General features: G+C 35.9%; 1 protein-coding gene across 3 annotated transcripts in view; it reads left to right on the top strand.

Moving 5' to 3' along the window:
- LOC123533627 (tRNA (uracil-5-)-methyltransferase homolog A-like) overlaps nt 1-17,873 on the top strand; it is a 33,311-nt gene extending 15,438 nt beyond the window's left edge. For all 3 annotated transcript variants that reach the window (XM_053519276.1, XM_045315356.2, XM_045315355.2), the window contains exons 4-16: nt 6,274-6,349; nt 6,785-6,952; nt 7,552-7,695; nt 8,366-8,533; nt 8,832-8,978; nt 9,695-9,798; nt 10,660-10,711; nt 11,022-11,082; nt 11,850-11,971; nt 12,732-12,807; nt 15,360-15,479; nt 16,270-16,366; nt 17,271-17,873. In XM_053519276.1, coding sequence (XP_053375251.1) covers nt 6,274-6,349; nt 6,785-6,952; nt 7,552-7,695; nt 8,366-8,533; nt 8,832-8,978; nt 9,695-9,798; nt 10,660-10,711; nt 11,022-11,082; nt 11,850-11,971; nt 12,732-12,807; nt 15,360-15,479; nt 16,270-16,366; nt 17,271-17,655 — 1,720 coding nt within the window. In that variant the 3' untranslated portion in view covers nt 17,656-17,873. The remainder of the gene's footprint in view (nt 1-6,273; nt 6,350-6,784; nt 6,953-7,551; nt 7,696-8,365; nt 8,534-8,831; nt 8,979-9,694; nt 9,799-10,659; nt 10,712-11,021; nt 11,083-11,849; nt 11,972-12,731; nt 12,808-15,359; nt 15,480-16,269; nt 16,367-17,270) is intronic.
- The last annotated feature ends 749 nt before the right edge of the window (nt 17,874-18,622 follow it).

Here is an 18,622-nt window from a genome sequence, read left to right as displayed (position 1 = left end):
TTTCCTTTCTTTTTTCAGCCATGTTATAGTTTCTTCTATTTTCTGATCAAAGTCATCAATAATTTCCTTTTGATGCATCTTATATATTGATAAAAGTTTTTCTTCACACTGTCTTGCTCTTGTTTTTGCTGCAGTTTCAAGTGAACCAACTGTCTCAATTTTAAGGTTTACATTGTTTTCGTGTTCTTCTAATTCTTTTGACAGCTGATACATGTTCTCAGAGAGATTTTTCACTTCTCCACTTAGATCAGTGCTGTCAACAAGTGTTGGTAAATGACTTACATTCTTGCATTTTTTATGAGCATTTTTCTTGCATTCACAGCAAGCAGCCATTTTACAATTATCACAGTAAAATTTTACCAATTGATTGGCATGAACAAGGCATTTTTTCAAGCAGAAATGTTGAGGCATATTATCCTTATCCTTCGTGGTGTGACCGTTTGCATACCTTTTATGATATTTGAGACATGCATAACACAAATATTCCACACACTCCACGCAAAATCCTTCAGCAGGTATATAGTTATTGTCATGTTTTTCACAATGTTCACAAAACATTTCTTGTATTTCATCCGAGTCCTTTGTGAAAGAGTCACATAAAATTTTACGGTCAGAGAATGCCATAGTTTTCTTCAGATTTATGAACTAATATTCAGTCACTACCAGATAGGTACAAAAAACCTTGGCAAAAACAGATACCTTCACACTTATGACTTCCTTATCGAACATAATTTATACCTCCTTTCCTCTGCGCTATAAATTATTCTGCTTAAATAACATGTCTCCTAGAGATCATCAGTAAGTTAAAATTGTTTAAACATTTACTTAAAGGGACACATTTGCAGCTCTTTTGGTAAAATGAAACCATCTAAACAGTTATTTTTGTAAACATTGCTTTTTGTGTAAACTTATTGACACATGAGTTCTTCTTTTTGTGTGAACTTATTGGCACATGAGTTATTGCATAGGGCCCCTGTAATGTTGCTGTTTTAAAGTTATTTAATGCTGATTTTCACTTTTTGATGTCACAAATTATTTCAATGCCAGTTTTATATCGAACTGTGTTAATAAGTTATTCAATGTTTTCACCCCAACTATGAAACAGTTGCTTTAAATCAGTGTAAAGTTGTTATATGCCTGTTTCTCATCGATTCGAGCTTTCTCATCAATTCGAGCCCTTGTGTTTTAGTTAAATTCATGCTCATGTAGCATGTTCTTCCATCAAAAACTTGTGTCATTAACATTTTAAAATGCCTTGGAAAATATTAGTCATGAAACCACTGAAAAATTGAGTAAATACCTGTTTTATCATTTTGGATAAAAAATAGCTTATTTCAAAAGGAAATTACACAGTGGGTAATATTGTGAGCCCAAATTTCAAATTAAAAGCATCCTGAGCATATTTCGACTGTTGTAACGAGTGAACAAGAGTTCAATGTTGATACAAATTTGCTTCATTGAAATAGACTGCGCAAACATTAACACTTATTGACTTAGCAAACAAAGGGCTTGAATCGATGAGAAAGTTTTAAAATTATGTGGAGTTTGACCTCCTTCAGTCTCGTGCAAAAAAGTACATATAAAAGATCATAACATTGTAATTCTTAATGTCCATTGTTAAATGCATATATTTTTGTAACAACAAACAAAAATTATTTAATTGAACATGTTTACAAAAATATGCACACCCCTAAAAGATTTAAGAGGCTCGAATCAAGGAGAAAGCAGCATACAATAAATGGAATGCAAGAATGCTTAACAAAAGATACAATGTAACTATGTATTAAGTTGCCAAAAGATATGAAAAGAAGTATGCATGACCCATTATCTATATCTTTAAAAGGACAATTGATTTGCTTTTATGTTTATTTTCTGTATAGTATGTGATCAGTTTCATACTACTCAGCAAAAAGTCTGTATTTTGTGTAAGTAAACTTCTATTTAAATGTGACTTTGATATTGTTATGCTCCTCGAAGGTGGGGACCATATAGTCACCGCCTTGTCCATCCGTCTGTCTGTCACACTTCTTGTCCTGAGGATAACTTAAAAAGTATTGAAGATACCAAGTTGTAACTTCAGTGATAGAGTTCATTGAGAGAAAGTGCAGTGACAAGGAACCATAACTCTAGGTGGTCCCATTTATGAATTATCTCCCTTTTTAGCTCACCTGTCACGAAGTGACAAGGTGAGCTTTTGTGATCGCGCAGCGTCCATCGTCCATTCGTGCGTCCGTCTGTGGGTGCGTAAACTTTTCCTTGTGACATCTCTAGAGGTCACAGTTTTCATGGGATCGTTATGAAAATGGGTCAGAATGTTGATCTTGGTAAATTCTAGGTCAAGTTTGAAACTGGGTCACGTGCGGCCAAAAAGTAGGTCAGTAGGTCTAAAAATAGAAAAACCTTGTGACCACTCTAGAGGCCATAATTTTCAATGGATCTTCATGAAAATTGGTTAGAATGTTCACCTTGATGATTTCTAGGTCAAGTTCGAAACTGGGTCACGTGGGATCAAAAACTAGGGTCAGTAGGTCTAAAAATAGAAAAACCTTGTGACCTCTCTAGAGGCCATATATATCATAAGATCTTCATGAAAGTTGGTCAGAACGTTCACCTTGATGATATATAGGTCAAGTTCGAAACTGGGTCACGTGCCGTCAAAAACTAGGTCAGTAGGTCAAATAATAGAAAAACCTTGTGACCTCTCTAAAGGCCATATTTTTCATGGGATCTGTATGAAAGTTGGTCTAAATGTTCATCTTGATGATATCTAGATCAAGTTTGAAACTGGGTCACGTGCGGTCAAAAACTAGGTCAGTAGGTCTAAAAATAGAAAAACCTTGTGACCTTTCTAGAGGCCATATTTCAAAGATCTTCATGAAAATTTGTCAGAATGTTCACCTTGATGATATCTAGGTCAAGTTTGAAACTGGGTTACATGCCATCAAAATCTAGGTCAGTAGGTCAAATAATAGAAAAACTTGTGACCTCTCTAAAGGCCAAATTTTTCATGGGATCTGTATGAAAGTTGGTCTGAATGTTCATCTTGATGATATTTAGGTCAGGTTCAAAACTGGGTCACGTGCGGTCAAAAACTAGGTCAGTAGGTCTAAAAATAGAAAAACCTTGTGACCTCTCTAGAGGCCTTATATTTCATAAAATTTTCATGAAAATTGGTCAGAATGTTCACTTTGATGATATCTAAGTCAAGTTCAAAAGTGGGTCATGTGCCGTCAAAAACTAGGTCAGTAGGTCAAATAATAGAAAAACCTTGTGACCTCTCTAGAGGCCATATTTTCCATGGGATCTGTATGAAAGTTGGTCTGAATGTTCATCTTGATGATATCTAGGTCAAGTTTGAAAGTAGGTCATGGGCCATCAAAAACTAGGTCAGTAGGTCAAATAATAGAAAAACCTTGTGACCTCTCTAAAGGCCATATTTTTCAATGGATCTTCATGAAAGTTGGTCTGAATGTTCATCTTGATGATATCTAGGTCAAGTTCGAAACAGGGTCATGTGCGGTCAAAAACTAGGTCAGTAGGTCTAAAAATAGAAAAACCTTGTGACCTCTCTAGAGGCCATACTTGTGAATGGATCTCCATAAAAATTTGTCAGAATGTTCATCTTGATGATATCTAGGTCAAGTTCGAAAGTGGGTCACGTGCCATCAAAAAGTAGGTCAGTAGGTCAAATAATGAAAAAACGTTGTGACCTCTCTAGAGGCCATATTTTTCATGGGATCTGTATGAAAGTTGGTCTGAATGTTTATCTTGATGATATCTAGGTCAAGTTTGAAACTGGGTCAACTGCGATCGAAAACTAGGTCAGTAGGTCTTGAAATAGAAAAACCTTGTGACCTCTCTAGAGGCCATACCCTTGAATGGATCTTCATGAAAATTGGTCAGAATGTTCACTTTGATGATATCTAGGTCAAGTTTGAAACTGGGTCACATGCCTTAAAAAACTAGGTCAATAGGTCAAATAATAGAAAAACTTGTGACCTCTCTAGAGACCATATTTTTCAGTGGATCTTCATGAAAATTGGTCATAATTTTTATCTTGATAATATCTAGGTCAAGTTCAAAACTGGGTCACGTGAGCTCAAAAACTAGGTCACTATGTCAAATAATACAAAAAACGACGTCATACTCAAAACTGGATCATGTGGGAAGAGGTGAGCGATTCAGGACCATCATGGTCCTCTTGTTTGAAAACTATGTAAGCTGTTGACTTCATACTTTACATATCTATAGAGGTTAATGACAGGGATTGCAGTGACAAGGAACTATAACTCTAGGTTATCCCATTTTTGAAGTATCTCCCTTTTTTGACATTTGTCCGAAGTATCACTCAAAATTTATTAAAGGTACCAAGTTGTAATTTTATACCATGATAGACCTCATTGAGAGGAAGTGCAGTGACAAGGAACCATAACTCTAGGTGGTCCAATTTTTAGCTCATCTGATTTTTGGAAGAAAAATGATGAGTTATTGTCATCACTTGATCAGCGTCATTGTCGGCATTGCCTGGTTAAGTTTTATGTTTAGGTCTTAACTCAAATGCTATGTTAGCTATTGACTTCATACTTTACCTATTCCTAGAAATAGTGAGAGGGAGTGTGGTGTTAAAGAACCACAACTCTTGCTGACCACATTTGTACCTTACATAACCTCCGTAAGTGCAAAGCCCCTTATGCTGCAGTAATTTCGGGGAGCATCCATCGGTGTAACCAATCACCTTGTTTGTATTTATGTTCATGTTATGAATAAGAAATAAAATCTTTGAAGCATTGAAAACAACAAAGCAAAATAATAACAGATTCTCTTTTATTAAGTCATCACTTATTGCACTTTCTAAAATCTGAACCATATTATAAGCTGTGTTGAAAAATGGTGTTTTTAACCGCAACAAACTAGATGTTTTTCCTGCAGTTTTCCAATACACAGAAAGTAATTATGGCCTTATTTGTGTGCATTGTTTGTGCTACTTAAAAAGGGCTGGATATATTTAGTTAAATTTCACATAGAATAAAAGAAAATTAAAAAAAAAAGATATACTTAGAAATCTGGTTTTTGTGATCTACTTTCCTTCCTTTGTGATGTGCTACAGTCTTCACTCTTGTTGAAAGTTTTTTCCTGTAGGTATAGATAACAACTACTTAATGCTTTCATTATTTTTTTTATTTGAAAATGATACAAATAAAGGTAGTCTGCATGTTTGATTAAGATCAAAATTCTTAACATGTAAAAATGGGTAAACATTCTAAACAAAAGAAAGAATTAGGTATCATAATTTCATCAGAAGTGAGATAAACTTATTCAAACATTTTATGTTACCAGTATTAAATAGCAATTTAATAACTTTACAAACAACTTTATAAATAAAGGAGACAAGACTTTATACAAATACACATCTTAGAAGCTTAGTTTGTACTTGAAAAAAAACTGTAGTGTTTAATTAGACAACCTGGACATGTTGAATCATCGTGATCGCACTCTGTGATGCACCATGTTGGCTGATCGTCTGGCACCTGTTAAGCAAACACAATACCGGTATTAGTTTAAAGTATGCAAATGTGTCCAAGACACAGCAAATGGACACAGTTGATTTTTTTATGGGGACCACACAAAAATGAGTTTTCGTTTTGCCTGTACTGCAGCTCACCTGTGTTTTGTTCAGAGTGAGCTTATTAATAGATGGATGGTCTATGGTACCTTGTCCTGTGTCAACATTTTTAGTTAAACATCTTCTTTGAAACTATTGGTAAGAATTACACAAAAGTTGGTCTGAAGCAACTGGCATATACCTCTCTGAAGCTTGATCAAATGGATTTGCTTGGCCCTGTTAAGTAGCAGCTAGCACTAAAGAATAGAAAAACATTAAAACAACTTCTCTTGGTTCACCGGATGGATTTTCACCTAACTTGGTCTTTAGCATTCTATGGAGTAGCATTCTCAAGTTCATTCATACAGTTAAGCTTGACCCTTTTAGGGGCAGCATAAATGCCAGAGCTAAACAGAGATAAATCTTTCAACAACTTCTTCTCATGACTCAGATGATGGATCTTCACCAAACTTGGTGTGCAACATCCTTGTTTGGACCTCTCAAATTTATGCATATGACTCTGCCTAGCTCTTTTTAGGGGTTGCCAGAACTAAAAATTGAAAGACATTTTAACAGCTTCTCATGAACCACTTGTTACTTTTAATGCCGAATGTTTGTGACAAGAGACTGGACATACAACATACAACATAAACATGTATTTTTGCTCCTAGATGTGAACAAGATAGGGAAGAGGCTTTGAAAAAGGTGAACGGTCTCAAATGGAGAAGCCAGGAACTTACAGCTACAGTATGTAATACCCAGTTACCTTGCAATTGTAAATACATTGTAGATAAGAAATTTGACTTTAGTGTGATAGAAGCTTTGCATGTATCTAGCAACTTTTGTTTGATATTACAACATTTTAATTAACTTGACAGTACCAAGATAGGTTTGTTTGAATACAAAAGCATCTTTCTTTTTTCTGGCTGCAATACTTATTTATACAAATGAATGAAGTACTGGTACCAAAGATTGAGTGTTAACTGAAATACTGTTGAAAAATTGCAGTTACTCCACATAAAGTTTACCAACCAACTAAACCAAGAAGGCATTGACATACTGCTGTGCGCTTTGTACAAGTTCTTCTTATTAATTAATAGTTTGAGACAAAGATGATAATGGTATTATATATTGAAAATACTGGATATAAGAATGTTAGATTATTAACCAATAAATCTGCAGGTTGCTAAACCAGCGGCAGACCCTCTAATGAGGAAGAGGAAACAGGAGGAGGCAGGGAAAGTATGGGAGAAGAAAGCAAAACATTCGGACGATGGTCTGACCCCAAGCGAGAAACTGAAAAATTCTGTAACACCATTGTGGAAATTGGAATATAAAGATCAACTGAGAGTAAGTTGTTTAACCCTTAGCCTGCTGGCGGCAAGTGATTCTGCCTTTGCGACTAGTGCAGACCAAGATCAGCCTGCACATCTCTGCAGGCTGATCATAGTCTGCACTGTTCGCCATTCAGTCAGTATCTTTTTTTGGTAAGAACCCCTTATAACAGTGAATGGTACTGTCCAAATTGAAAGATGGACAAGTTCATTATAGAAATTTAGCAAGGTAAGGGTTAAAGCAATCAGTGTGATGCAATATAGGGGAAAAGAGGATCAGTAACTTTATCATGATGGTGAATTTATCTTTCCTCATCTTTATGAAGGACATATGTATTTTAAGGTCCTTGTTTATATTATACTCTTATTGAATGGCTTTCTCATCAATAGTCAAAACTGTTGCCTGTGGACGGTAGGACAGAGGGTCAATAGTTTTGACTATTGACCAGCAAGCCATGCAGTAAGTGTTATTACTGGTATGTGTTTTGTCATTGAAGATATTCCAGTGTTAAAATGCTTTTATACCAGTCACACTACTAGTATCATATTTGCATATTGTATATTTTCTGATTTAATGTATTCCATATACTATAGTTTAAAAACTGTTTGTTGTAGAAGAAAGAGGAAGAAATGAGACAATTTTTCAAAAGATTACATCGACAGCTGGAGAAGAATTGTCCAGATCTCAAATATTGGTTGTTAAAGAATAAGAAGAAATATGGAGCTATACCGTGTGAACTGCAGCCTATTATTCCTTCTGTATGTATATTTGTGTGAAAATTAAATTCTAACATTTAGATTTGGATGATGATTAACCCAGGGGACCTTGGTGGCCAAGTGGTTATGGTGGATGGCTTCTAATTACTTTCCTCTCACTGTGTGGGTTCAGAACCTCACTTTGGGCATAGAATTCTTTATTTGGGCCTGCCATGAGAAAACCAGCATAGTGGATTTGCGACCAGCATGGATCCAGACCAGCCTGCACATCCTCGCAAACTGGTCAGGATCCATGCTGTTCACTTTCAAAGCCTATTGCAATTAGAGAAACCATCAGCGAACAGCATGGATTCTGACCAGACAGCGCGGATGCACCTTGGGTATTCCTTCACCATCAAAAGCTGGAAGAGTCCCCATTCGACCTAAATTGTGTCAGAGTGACTCCAAATCCAACAAAAAACAAAACAATGTCATTAAACTGGGATAACCAGCTGAAATAATTTGCATGTAGAATCTTGTTGTATCACATGTAACTCATCCATGGTCAGGCTTATACTTGTCCTGCATGTCTGACATCAGAATAATTAATAAATTACAAGTTTCAGTGACATTTCCGAGGTAATTAAATCAGAAACAAACTTAAAAGGAAATAATCAGATTATTGTTATCTTTCAGTGTATAATATAACATGATTTTCCTTCATATATTTCAGCCAGTAACTACAGGTTACAGAAACAAGTGTGAGTTTACAATAGGCCCAGGCCAGGATGGCGAGGACTGCGTTGGGTTCAGGTACAGCACCTATGCAAAGGGTTCGGTGATTGTTGGCTCACCAGAGGAGATCAGCTTTCTACCCGATATGATGAAAACTGTCGTGAAAGTAAGTGATATAAGTACTTACATGAATCATGTTTAATATTATCATTTACTATTATTACTGGTATAAAATTTCATTGTTTCGTCCAACACTCAGATTTATCAGTATTTGAATTTGAGGACTTCAAATGTTAAAGAAAAGTAATCTGGATTTGGATTTTGTGAAATGATACAACTAAAATTCATGAAATTTAGCACCCCTTAGATGTTACACATATATTTCCTATCATAAACCTCATTTACAGATGTGTTGTTAGGTGATTTTCCATAAATGTTCAACATTTCCACTATTCTGTTTTTAGGGATTTCAGAAGTATGTGTTATCATCCGTGTATACAGCCTTTAATCCGGAGAATCACACCGGGAACTGGAGACAGCTGACGGTCAGAACGAGCAGGCTCGGTCATGTCATGGTCTTAATAGACTTTCATCCTCAGAATCTAACACAGGTATGTACTTTGTTTACTTAATTAGGTAACTTATGAAACTATTAGAATACACAAGTGTGTTTAAGGGCTACCATGTTTGCCTAATCCACATCCCATATTTGCTAATCTCAAGCAAAAATGACACTGAATGCTGTTTATGTCTATACATTGTTTTGCATGTAATGTCTACAGTGAGTCACGGCTAATGTCTACTGTGATTTGTGTCTTGATATCTTCAATATATGTAGTGATTTGTGTGTAAAGCCTACAGTTATTTGTATCTGTTATGACTTTTTCTTTGCTAGTAAGGTTGAAGGGGCCTCCGTGGCCGAGTGGTTAAGGTTGCTGACTTCAAAGCACTTGCCCCTCATCGATGTGGGTTCGAGCCTCGCTCGGGGCGTTGAATTTTTCATGTGAGGAAGCCATCCAGCTGGCTTTCGGAAGGTCGGTGGTTCTACCCAGGTGCCCGCTCGTGATGAAATAGTGCATGGAGGGGTACCTCCACCATCAAAGCTGGAACGTCGCCATATGACCTATAATTGTGTTGGTGCGACGTTAAACCCAACAAAATAAATAAAATAAATTGCTAGTAAGGCTGACTCTGTATATGTAAACCCAGTACATACATAAATCATTTCTGTTGCTGATTAACTTGAAGGCTTTAAATTTTGCTAAGATTAACCATTGAAGTTAGGACATTGCATAGTATATAACCTGTGTCTATTTTACATTTTAAGGAGGATACAGAAAAAGAGATGGAGAATATTAAAGCCTACTTCACTAAAGGAGATGGCCAGGACTGTGGTATCACCAGCTGTTTCTTCAGATCTCATACTGAAAAGTATGTTCTTTATTTACCCACAGAAAAAACATAGTTAAGAGGGGGTATTTAGGAGTCATCTTATGGTTGGTTGGTCGGGCATTATTACCCATTCCACAAAAATGTTCTCCTTTCTTTTGTAAGCTTATGCATATGATTTCTATGGAAGGGTCATATTAACTCTGGCAATGTGGTATTTGTGAGTCTTAATCACATTTTATGATACTTCTAGTTTTATTTTTATACTTGTAAATTAGCAAGCTTTAGATTTCATACTGAAAAATATAGCTACCAGAGCACATAACCAAAGTCTCCTGGTCTGCTCCGTATCTTCTAATTTGCAAGAAAGATTTTCAAGCATCTAGCATCAATTCTTTACCTCATAAAGAGGATATGAGCCGCGCCATGAGAAAACCAACATAGTGGGTTTGCGACCAGCATGGATCCAGACCAGCCTGCGCATCCGCGCAGTCTGGTCAGGCTCCATGCTGTTCGCTTTTAAAGCCTATTGGAATTGGAGAAACTGTTAGCGAACAGCATGGTTCCTGACCAGACTGCGTGGATGCGCAGGCTGGTCTGGATCCATGCTGGTCGCAAAGCCACCATGTTGGTTTTCTCATGGCATGGCTCTTATGTAGAGTGCACAACCCAGTTCATTAGGTTCAAGATCAAGGTCACACTTGAAGGTCAATGGTCATGATAACAAGATTTTTTTCCCTGTATCATAGCGACATCCTAGAGGTAATTATCACCTTTAGTGATAGCTCAAGTTCTGCATGCCTTTTTGCTAAACTTGTAAAAACATTTTTGGATTGTAATGACATATTAGTAGCTTTAAGATTCAGCCCTTACTCTTTTATTACCTATCACAATATGTTACAGAATGACTGGGGCTGCATCAGGTTCTCCATACAGACTGGTCTTTGGAGATGAGGTATGTATTTAGTTTAAACCTACTATTCTTACTAAATTTTACTGGCTTAATTTTAAACAAGTAGGAATGAATAGAAATTCTTGTAAGACTGCTAATTTTACAAGGGTTCATTAAGTACTCAATGTGTCATCTTTATTTTTCTTGTACAGAATCTATTGTTCCATTTCACAAATTTAAATTTTGTTGTTTTTTTCGCTTTGTTTATTTATAAGATTGTGTTTTTCTTTATAAGACAGTGGATAGTTTTGACTTAAGCTTAGACAAAGTGCTTCTGACAGTGAAACCTTGATTCCTTCTTTCAAAATTTCAGAACATCACAGAATCGTTGCTTGAAATGAAGTTTCAGATTTCCCCAAGTGCATTTTTTCAAGGTAATGTTTCTTCAAGATTTCCTTTATTACTTCCTACAGTAAAAATTAGTTTTACCTCTGGGTTTGATTTTAGTTACAGCTGATACCTAGTAAATGTTCACTACTGGGTGATTTACTTGAACTAGTACTGTTGCCAGTGCTGGGAAGGTAAATATGACATCTGTCATGGGATTGATTGCAAATAAGTTCTTCCATCCATTTTGGGTGGAGACTTTCATTTATTTAGTACCCAGGCTAAACAGGTTTACATTTTACATCTGTTATCTGGGTTGATTTAATTTTGTTTTCTGTTTTCATTACCTTTTACAAATTGGTGGTATTGATTATAGAAAGACTCTAAAAATCTTCTGCTGGTGGCTCAATGAAGATAAGATTTCTGATCGTCATTATACTTGAAAGAAAGAAAAAATTGAAATTTGATCGAAAATATTGTTCTTGTAAGGTCAATCCATGTATGAATTTACCCATCTAGGCATTTGATTTTGTTAGTGTATTAAGTAAATGAGTTTTCAACTTGACTATTTGAAGAATATTGAGGTCTTTTGTACTCACCCTGGGGCTTGTTTTGATGTTGGCGGCACATTAGTAAATATAAAGTCTCCAGTACAGACAGGGATGTTCGAGTGCCAAACAAAGTAATGAAGCAAGTGACATACTTGGATGTATTGACTTAAAACTTGACAAAGACCATATTTTATATAAACTTACCTTCAGAATTTAGTTTTGCCCTGATGTGTTGTTAGCATGCAATATTACTTTGTTTTCAGTAAATACAGCAGCTGCAGAAGTGTTATATAAAACTGTTTCTGATTGGTGCAATGCATCACCTGACACAACTGTTCTTGACGTCTGCTGCGGCACTGGTACCATAGGCCTCACAGTCGCTAAGGTTAGTACTTCATTTGTTTGATAATCAGCAAGCTCAGACTTGTATTTCCATAGTTACTGCTCCTTAAGTAGTCAGAATTGTGAAAATAAGTAAAGTAAATAATATTGTTGTTACGGGTAAATAGTGCGAGTTCAGCACTGTTGTTATAAAGTATATAAATTGCAATGATACATAGATATTTAATCACAGCTCAAGTTATATATGTTGTGAAGAATGATTTGCCAAGGAATATTTGATATTAATCTTTTCTGCTGAGAGTGTGTCTGGGATATTAATAGTTTATTGAGAATTATGCAGGAGTTCTGCGACAAAAGTACGGTTGAAACTCCGTTTTGCAAATCCTAAGGGATCGAGCTCTAGATATTGAGTTTCAACTGTATATTGCAACTATAGAAACACAACATTATTCTGCTTAAGGATTAGTGCATATTTCTGGATACAGAGCTGATAATCTTTCTATTAAGTATATATCTAAACAAATTAACATTTTATAAATATTGTGAATTTGTTTCATAGCCTGAATAGAATTGAGAAACCAGTGACACACATCAAAGTATGAAATTCTGATATCAGTATGGAAAAATATTGATTTGCTTGTTCCATTGTAACTTAATGGGAGAATGAGTATGAAATAAACCTTCTTATAATTATGTATTGTCAAATACAATTATCCATTACAAATAGTAACCAAGGACTAATACTTCTGCTTGTTATTTGCATGATTTTCACTTACTTGCACAACATTTGTTTGTATTTTTAGCAAGTATCACGAGTGGTTGGGATAGAAATGTGTATAGAAGCAGTGGAGGATGCTAAAGTTAATGCCAAATTAAATGGTTTGTATCCATGTCCCTGCCACTATGCAATTTCACCTGTTTTAAAATTCATTGTTATTGCATGACTATACAAGGAATAAATTAGAAGCATTTTGAGTTTCAACAATAGTGTTGACAAGTAGTCATAAGGATGTCCAATTTAAGTAAAGTTGTCTAATAAGTGTTCAGGATAGGGAGTCTATAGGATAATGCTTTGCGTATAGAATTCAGTTATTAGTCCCCTACTGGTTGAAAACCAGTTTCGGGGACTATAGGAATGCGCTTTTCCGTCATTCCGTCCGTCCGTCTGTCCGTCCGTGCGTCCGTCCGTCCGTCCGCAATTTCGTGTCCGGTCCATAACTCTGTCATCCATGAAGGGATTTTAATATTACTTGGCACAAATGTTCCCCATGATGAGACGACGTGTCGTGCGCAAAACCCGGACCCCTAGCTCAAAGGTAAATGTCACAATTTGAGGTCAAAGGTCAACAGGGCTTTTTTCCTGTCCGGTCCATAACTCTCCCATCCATGAAGGGATTTTAATGTTACTTGGCATAAATGTTCCCCATGATGAGACGACGTGTCATGCGCAAAACCCGGACCCCTAGCTCAAAGGTCAAGGTCACAGTTGGAGGTCAAAGGTCAACAGCGCTTTTTTCCTGTCCGGTCCATAACTCTCCCATCCATGAAGAGATTTTAATATTACTTGGCACAAATGTTCCCCATGAGAAGTCGACGTGTCATGCGCAAAACCTAGACACCTAGCTTAAAGGTCAAGGTCACAATTTGAGGTCAAAGGTCAACAAGGCTTTTTTCCTGTCCGGTCCATAACTCTCCCATCTATGAAGGGATTTTAATATTACTTGGCACAAATGTACCTCATAATAAGACGATGTGTCATGCACAACTTTCAAACCCCTAGCTCAAAGGTCAAGGTCACACTTAGCAGTCAAATGTTAACATAGCATGAACAGGGTCTGTTTCGTGTCCGGTCCATAACTCTGACATTCATTAAGGAATTTTAATATCACTTAGCACAAGTGTTCCCCATGATGAGATGACGTGTCGTGCGCAAATCCCAGACCCCTAGCTCAAAGGTCAAGGTCACAATTGGGGGTCAAAGGTCAATAAGGTTTTTTCCCTGTCCGATCCAGAACTCTGTCATCCATCAAGGGATTACAATATTACTTGGCATAAATGTTTCCCATGATGAGACGACGTGTCATGCGCAACACCCAGTACCCTAGCTTAAAGGTCAAGGTCACACTTTGAGATCAAAGGTCAAGAGGATTTTTTTCCTGTCCGGTCTATAACTTTGTCATGCAAAGCAGGATTTAGATATCAGTTGGCACAAATATTCCCTGGATGAGACAACATGTCATGTGCAAGAACCAGGTCCCTAGGTCTAAGGTCAAGGTCATATTTAGAGGTCAAAGGTCAAATTCAAGAATGACTTTGTACGGAACATTTCTTCTTCATGCATGGAGGGATTTTGATGTAACTTGGACCAAATGTTCACCACCATGAGGCACCCTTGTTTTTAGAATTACGTCCCTTTGTTGTTACTATAAATAGATTTTATTGTAACTTTTTTATTACTGGCGGTAGAGAAAAATCGAGACCACTTTTCTGTGGTACAGCATGCATGTTACATCCAATTTTTAGGTGTATTTTGACCTATCTCTACCTGGTAAAGAGTTTCTTGTGGACTTATATTATATAGATTTTTTTTTTTTTTTTTTTTAAAGATTAATTTCCCTTTGTTGTTACTATAAATAACTTACATGATAACATTTTTATAATCAGCCAAAAAAATTCAATATGAAAACAACTATAGGTTTTTATATATATAAATTTTAATCCAAGTGTTTTGTTATAGCATATTGTATATATAGTACAATATTGTTTATACAACATTGACAGATATCAGTTCATTATGTTATACTGCAGTAGAGAAAATTAGGTGCCTTCCAGTAGGGGACTTTGTATTGCATGGCAATACTTCATTCACTTGTTGTTTTTGTTTTCCTCCTGTTGCAGTCCTGGCTTTAAGGGTTTGGATTCTTACATTTTAAACTGGAATTATCTCCCTTTATCTATTCTTGCTGTTTATTGTGTTCAGCCAAGTGTATTTACCCACCAGGCATTGGTGATTATAATTTTATTCATGCCATAGAAAATTACAATGGAGAATTTTGTTAAATAAATTTCCTAGCTGGTGTTATGTACTGTGAAATCATTTAAATTCGCTGACATGAAATTTCGCGCAAACGTGAAAAAGGACTGTTTCGCATGGGCTTTAATTCGCGCATTTTCAATTTTAGTAATGAAAAAATATAATTAAAAAATAATAATAGCGCGGTCTTAAATTCGCGCATCGGTACTAGCATGAAATACGCGAAAATTCATCCTACGCGAGTAAAAATGAGTTCAAGTATGTTCTTTGAATGGGCTTATAAGTCATGAGAGCTTGTGATGGTAGGAGTCAGTCAGAGTTTTCTATCTTGCTTGTTTCTCAGTCAATATGGTAGAACTTTGAAATATGTAAAAACTGTTTCTATGTTGCATTTTAGGTATAACAAATGTAACATATCATTGTGCTAAAGCTGAAGATGTCATGAAGGACATAACAAGATCTGTGACTAGTTCATCTGATGTTATTGCTATTGTGGACCCACCCAGAGGAGGGCTACGTAAGTCATTTGCTTTGTACAAAGCTATACAGACTGTGCCAGTCAGTTGACATTCTTTGACATGTAAACATTCACGCTAAAAGTTCTACATTTACATAGGGTGTAACTTCATTTATACCTAAAAAAGACAGTAAAAAACAATTTTATAACCATAGGAGATCTGTTGGAATTTAAGAAGTATACAGACAGTATATAGATTGCTATCTAAATTGAGGTGATACATTTTTATACGCCCGCTCTTTAAGTCGAACAGTTTTCATCCGATTTGCACCAAACTTGCTGACAATATTTGTGGGCATAATATCTTGGCCAAATTTGATGACCAGCCAAATGTCCAGGGCACTCTTGGATTATGGCCCTTGAATTACTCGAAAAACTGCAAATTTAGCCTTGTCCGCTCTCTTAAGTCAAACAGTTTTCATCCGATCTTCACCAAACTTGCTGACAATGTTTGTGGGCATAATATCTTGGCCAAGTTTGATAACCAGCCAAATTGCCCTAGGCACTCTTGGATTATGGCCCTTGAATTACCCAAAAAACTGCCAATTTAGCCTTGTCTGCTCTCTAAGTCAAACAGTTTTCATCAGATCTTCACCAAACTTGCTGACAATGTTTGTGGGCATAATATATTGGCCAAGTTCGATAACTTCCCAAATCGCCCCAGGCTATCTTGGATTATGGCTGTTGAATTAGGCCAAGTTTGATGACAGGCATATTTTGTGACAGTCTGGCACTCTTGTTGTACTATGTGAATATCATGTTGTATTTCAGTTCTGAAATTATATTCCAGATTCAAGTGTGGTTGTTGCCATTAGAAATTGTAGAAGTATTAGCCGTCTAGTATATGTTTCCTGTAACGTTAATGGTGCATTGAACAATATCATTGAGTAAGTATCAGTTTAATTTGATAATGTTTGGTGAAATGAAAGTCCTCTCTGTTTTACCACTACTGCATATTGTACAGTTTAGTTTTCTGGAAATTTATGTTGATGCAGAGTTGAGTAGGTCAATAACATTTTCAACATTATTTCTAACAGTTTAGGAGTGGAAAATTCTAATAGTTGTTTTACCAGTAATAATTTAATGTAAACTTCATTTTATGAACAGAGGTAGAAGACTACTAAATTTATGATGTGGTACGTGTGTGTTTGCTCGTCAGATTAATGTCAGAGTATCGTAATTTTGAAAAGATGTGAATAGGTCTGTGCAGTATTAAATCATATTAAACTTAATTTTGTTTAACTCGATAATCAGGGCCTCGGATGTCGACCGTTATTGTTGCCATTTACGATAATTTTAAGAATTTGGCGCTAAATTTTGCGAATTGGTCAAAATAAGTGGCACATAGTTTGTTTTTTTTGGTCATTCATGTTTTTTTCTGTAATGATAATTATAAGCAGTCTAGAATTGGTTCTCAATACACGTGATTACCTAGGTGCTGGTTGTGAATAAAATCGTTAACCAGTCGAGGCGGTGTATTTGTAATTATGGCTATTGATTATCAATTATACTGATTTTGATGTTAAAACAGACAAGTGTCAGCTGAATTATGTGAATGTTTTACTGTTTGGCTAACACTTAGGAGACCTTTTTATCTTTATCATCATTTGAATACAAAAGTTGGACACATGCTTGTTTATTTCAGTACACTAAAATTTTGAGGGAGACAAATCTGAAGGCTTGCCAATTTGTAGTTTTAACTCTTCCCAAGCATTTTTTTTAAATTGTGAATTTAAAACATTTTATGTATAAATTGAATAAAACTTACAAAATACTTATTTCTCATTCCAGTTTAGTTCGACCAGTATCAAAGCGCCTACGGGGACCGAGATTTTATCCTGCAAGAGCTGTACCAGTCGATTTATTTCCACACACAGATCATTGTGAACTTGTTATGCTCTTTGAACGTGAACAAACAGACAGTCAAGAAGACATAGACAGTCAAGACAAAAATCTAGAGAAAACGGACATTAAAAAGGAAATAGACAGCCAAGACAAAAATCTAGAGAAAATTGACATTAAAAAAGAAATAGACAGTCAAGACAAAAATCTAGAGAAAACAGACATTAAAAAAGAAATAGACAGCCAAGACAAAAAACTAGAGAAAACAGACATTAAAAATGAAATAGACAGCCAAGACAAAAAACTAGAGAAAACAGACATTAAAAAGAAATAAGACAGCCAAGACAAAAATCTAGAGAAAATGGACATTAAATAAAAAAGAACTAGACAGTCAAGACAAAAATCTAGAGAAAACAGACAATAATAAAGAAATAGACAGTCAAGAAAAACTGACAGTCAAACAGACCATGCAGATTGATGTCAAAATGTTTTTTTATCTGGGTTTTTTTTTGGCTGGATTTTTATTTCTCAAAAGAGTTATATCAGAAAGTCTTTGTTGTATGTTAACATTTCTTTGAAAAGTTGACCAAGGTATCGGGGTGTTTTTAGATTTCTAGCTTTCATTTGGTTTTCTGCCCATGAATAAGGACTTCCATAGCCTGAATGGTAAAGGTCTCGGACTTCAAATCACTTGCCCCTCACTGACATGGGTTCAGGCCTCACTTAGGGCATAGAATTCTTCATCCAGCTGGCTTATTGAAGACAGTGGTTCTACCCAGGTGCCCACCTTTGATGAAATAATGCAAGGACGGGGTTTTCCTCCATCATGAAAAGCTTGAATGTTGCCATTTGACGTATAATTGTGCCTGTGTGATGCTAAACCCAACTTAAACAAAACAGACCATGACCACAGTCAGACCACAGAGTGTGTGAGATATAGAAGAGGCATTTATTGTCTTTCGCTGATATTCTTTTGATCAAATATGTGAAGTAAAAATTACTTAATTGTTTATAAATTAATTGACCTACCTACAGCTAAGGATTCCTTAATGTTTGACAGAACTAGAAAGGGATTTTCTCTCTTTCAGATGCATTGAGTGTATTGTGATAGTTAAAAGATAATCAGCAAAAATATAGGCCTTACAGTAATGATAACTGAAATTTAAGATAAAATTTTATGCTAATTACCAGAAGTCCTAATGCCTGTTTAAATATATCTAAAACAAGGGCATGTTTAACCTAGCCTGTTACTGTTTAGCTAATTTATTGCCAAAGCATAGTCTCCTTTTCATGACTGGCTA

The sequence above is a fragment of the Mercenaria mercenaria genome, chromosome 12, assembly GCF_021730395.1.
Source record: "Mercenaria mercenaria strain notata chromosome 12, MADL_Memer_1, whole genome shotgun sequence".
Classification (NCBI taxonomy): domain Eukaryota; kingdom Metazoa; phylum Mollusca; class Bivalvia; order Venerida; family Veneridae; genus Mercenaria; species Mercenaria mercenaria.
This window is presented reverse-complemented; position numbering and strand designations above follow the sequence as displayed.